The 3,168-nt window shown below is 46.5% G+C and overlaps 1 protein-coding gene across 2 annotated transcripts; it reads left to right on the plus strand.

The window, feature by feature from the left end:
- The first annotated feature begins 273 nt into the window (after positions 1-273).
- On the plus strand, positions 274-2,906 carry LOC131248262 (squamosa promoter-binding-like protein 8). Of its 2 annotated transcripts, none has more exons than XM_058248455.1 (4): positions 274-643; positions 804-1,504; positions 2,087-2,241; positions 2,447-2,906. In XM_058248455.1, exons 2-4 carry the CDS (start codon positions 909-911, stop codon positions 2,644-2,646), a joined length of 951 nt encoding a protein of 316 aa, XP_058104438.1. In that variant the 5' UTR covers positions 274-643; positions 804-908; the 3' UTR covers positions 2,647-2,906. The 2 variants fall into 2 exon arrangements, with proteins under 2 accessions (XP_058104438.1, XP_058104437.1); XM_058248454.1 differs by having other exon boundaries at positions 277-643; positions 2,435-2,906.
- Positions 2,907-3,168: the final 262 nt, after the last annotated feature.

The raw sequence follows: 3,168 nt of genomic DNA on the forward strand, positions 1-3,168 counted from the left end.
ATAATTGATAATCCAAACAGTCCCTTATGTCATTTCGCTTGATTGGATCCATCAATAGTCTCTCCCCCTCTCTCATCTGATCCTCCTTGGACCGGTTCTTCATCAACCAAAGAAATTGGCAAAAGCTGTAAAAAAATAAAAGAAAATAATCCTTTCAAACGACCTCCACATATATACCTACTCCAACACCTAGTGGCAGTTGCGTAGTTTCCTAAATATCAAAGTGTCATTTTCGTAATTTGCCCTTATATAAACAGTAAAACCCCAGGCGCTGTGCAGCCGCCTCATTTCTCAGTTCGAAGAGAGAGCCCTCTCTTTTTCTTCCCACGCCTGTTCCTGAACTTTTGTCTCTCCCTCTCTATCTCTCTCTCCCTCTCTCTCCTCCGAATCCTCTTTGATCTTCTCAACCTTTCCTTTCTCTACAGAGAGAGAGAGAGAGAGAGAAAGAGTCGGTTCGGGATCTTCAAAACCCAGCAGCAAACGCAAAAACAGAAAACCCATCTCTCTGTTTCTTGCAGCACAAGGCATTTAAGAAGCCGCAGCAGACTGAGAAGATAGATGATTCTGCAAGCAAATGACGAATCGCATTCTGATAAACGCCTTGTCAGCCTCTCTTTCCATGCAGCAGCAGCAGCAACGGCAGGTATATAAAATTAATTAAATAAAATAAATAAAAAAGGAAAATAAAGAAAACCCAACAACGGAAAATGAAAATGAAATGACAGGCAGTCTAAAAAATACTCTCTTCCAATAATCACCCCTCAAAAACTGACATTTTCCATTCCTCTCTCACTCTCCTGCAGAATGGAAGCTCGCATCTGATTCCTCTAGCCGGAAAATGACTTCCTAAACGACGGGCGAATTTCTGCCTTTTTCTCAAGAGTGCGAGGAAGAGATCAAAGGAAGCAATGTTGGACTACGAATGGGGAAATGCGGCGTCGATCTTACTTCCCGGCGAGGATCCCACCTCAGATTCCGACCAAACGCGCCCGATCTTCGACCCGTACAACCAAACCCTCTCTGGAAATCTCCTCCAGCCTGCCGTCGGCTTTTCTTCCCAGCCATTTCAGCAGCAGCAGATCCAAGTCCCTCTCCAGAGTTTCGATTCCCGCGCTTACCCCTTCTCCTACCCCCGTCCGCCGGTCTTACCGTCTCCGGCGGCAGTTCGGTTTTCCCCACGTCAGCATTTACCGGTGGTAGGTCCCAAAACCGAGGACTTTTCCGGCAGCAGAGGAGAGTTTCCGGCACGTATCGGTCTGAATTTGGGCGTCCGGACGTATTTCTCTTCGGCTGAGGACGATTTCGTGAGCCGGCTCTACCGCCGGTCCAGAACGGCCGAACCATGTCCGACCAACTCGCCCCGTTGTCAGGCAGAGGGTTGCAACGCTGATCTGACACACGCCAAGCACTACCACCGGCGGCATAAGGTCTGCGAGTTCCACTCCAAAGCGTCAACGGTCTTGGCCGCAGGTCTCACCCAGCGCTTCTGCCAGCAGTGCAGCAGGTACAGCTGAAATGACGCAAATACCCTTCAATCATAAAGCATGGTCCGTTACATCCCAAGGGTAATTCTTCTCCGTGGTAAATAAGCCGACGGTGAGGCTATCTGTAGTTTGCACATGTGGTCCCATGATCAGTAATCGAAACCGTTGGTTCGTCGGACCCATAGTCGCTCGAAATTGATCTGATGGTTGTAAAGACCTTTCAACATAGGAAGCTTTTAGAAATACCCCATCCAAGTTTGGTCCTACCAGATTGACGGTCTTGATCACCTAAGCACGTGGTCCACTTCACACGCTTTTGAGAGTCGAGATTGGGTAGTCCCCTTCCCAAATGTGGTCCGTTTCCTTTTCCGGTTGCAAGGGAAAGACGAAGATACCCCTGGGGATTTCAAAACCAATGATTGGCGAGTCCGTACTTGTGTTAATTCCGAGGGTATTTATCGTCCGGGAAAAAATGAAAAATGTAGCTTCTTAAAGGCATTATCCTTTTTGTGTAGGAACGTAATAAATTAATGTAATGTGGACGTTTAAGTTCTATTAATTAGGTTTAGATGTGGATTAATCTAAATAATCTTATTTAACAGGTTTCATCTACTATCTGAATTCGATCAAGGGAAACGCAGCTGCAGGAAACGGCTGGCCGATCACAACCGTCGAAGACGGAAATCACAACCGCAGCAGCTGCAATCTGAATCAGAGAACGTTACGACCTCACTGGCGCGAGTAGAAACTCCATCAAGTAACTTTCTTCCCTTCTTACACCACTGGGAGTGGGAATCCAGCCGCAATTTCACGATGGGAACTTTAAATCTCAGTTTTTTTAAATGCGTGTTGGACTCTCTCTCTCTCTCTCTCTCTCTCTCTCTCTCTCTCTCTCTCTCTCTCATTTTATTTCCATTGAGATCGCCTCCGATCGTGTCTTACTCTCGCAGAATCCTCTCCAGAATCGGGCACGCCGTCGTCTTCGACCGTGTCGATGGCCATCTCTCCACCACAGATCGCATTCGATTGCTTCCAACCAACGGCGATGACGACGCACAAAGCTTCGGCATCGCCTTCGTCCTCCAACTCCCGTTTCTCTCCGAGGGGGGATTTCCTTCAGTACGAGCGTCGGATCTGGGACGAAGATGAAGAAGGACAGTAGAAGAAGAAGGGTAGAACCTATCTGTTTTTTCCTCTTTCTTCCGATCTGTTTGGGTTTTTTCGTTTTTTCTGTTTTTAAATGCTAGAGAACCAGAGCTGCTGCTTCTCTTTTCTGTTAATGTATGCTATCCGAACCCGAATCCGAATCCGAATCCGGGAATATTATCAAATAACTCAGAACAGAAGATGGTTTTCCTGCGGGGGTGGGGGTTTGGCAGGCACGCGCCTATTGCTCTCGTATCTTCGGTTTTTGTTTTTTAACTTCTCCTGTCGGCCGTGAGCTTTAGGTAAATCTTCAGAGTAGTTCGGCTATATGACGAAATTACCCTTCTGATTTTCTATTTTTTGACCCTTTTTTTCATCCGTGTTAAAAGCGGGGAGGAGGAGAGCTGAAGACATGCAAGCGGAAAGGACAAGAATGGTATGTGTTGTTTGAATGGTGGGTTTTTCTGTCAGCTTTCGAAGTGCTAACTTTATATAGAGAAGTTTTGATGATTTGAGCATTTAACTATGAAAAATGATA

The sequence above is a fragment of the Magnolia sinica genome, chromosome 6, assembly GCF_029962835.1.
Source record: "Magnolia sinica isolate HGM2019 chromosome 6, MsV1, whole genome shotgun sequence".
Classification (NCBI taxonomy): domain Eukaryota; kingdom Viridiplantae; phylum Streptophyta; class Magnoliopsida; order Magnoliales; family Magnoliaceae; genus Magnolia; species Magnolia sinica.

What these genes read in the sequence shown, in the direction of transcription:
- LOC131248262 (XM_058248454.1), top strand. Translation starts at nt 909, where the DNA reads ATGTTGGACTACGAATGGGGAAATGCGGCGTCGATCTTACTTCCCGGC. An exon ending in TTCTGCCAGCAGTGCAGCAG is followed by an intron (nt 1,505 to 2,086) that starts GTACAGCTGAAA and finishes CTTATTTAACAG; the next exon opens with GTTTCATCTACTATCTGAAT. An exon ending in GCGAGTAGAAACTCCATCAA is followed by an intron (nt 2,242 to 2,434) that starts GTAACTTTCTTC and finishes TTACTCTCGCAG; the next exon opens with AATCCTCTCCAGAATCGGGC.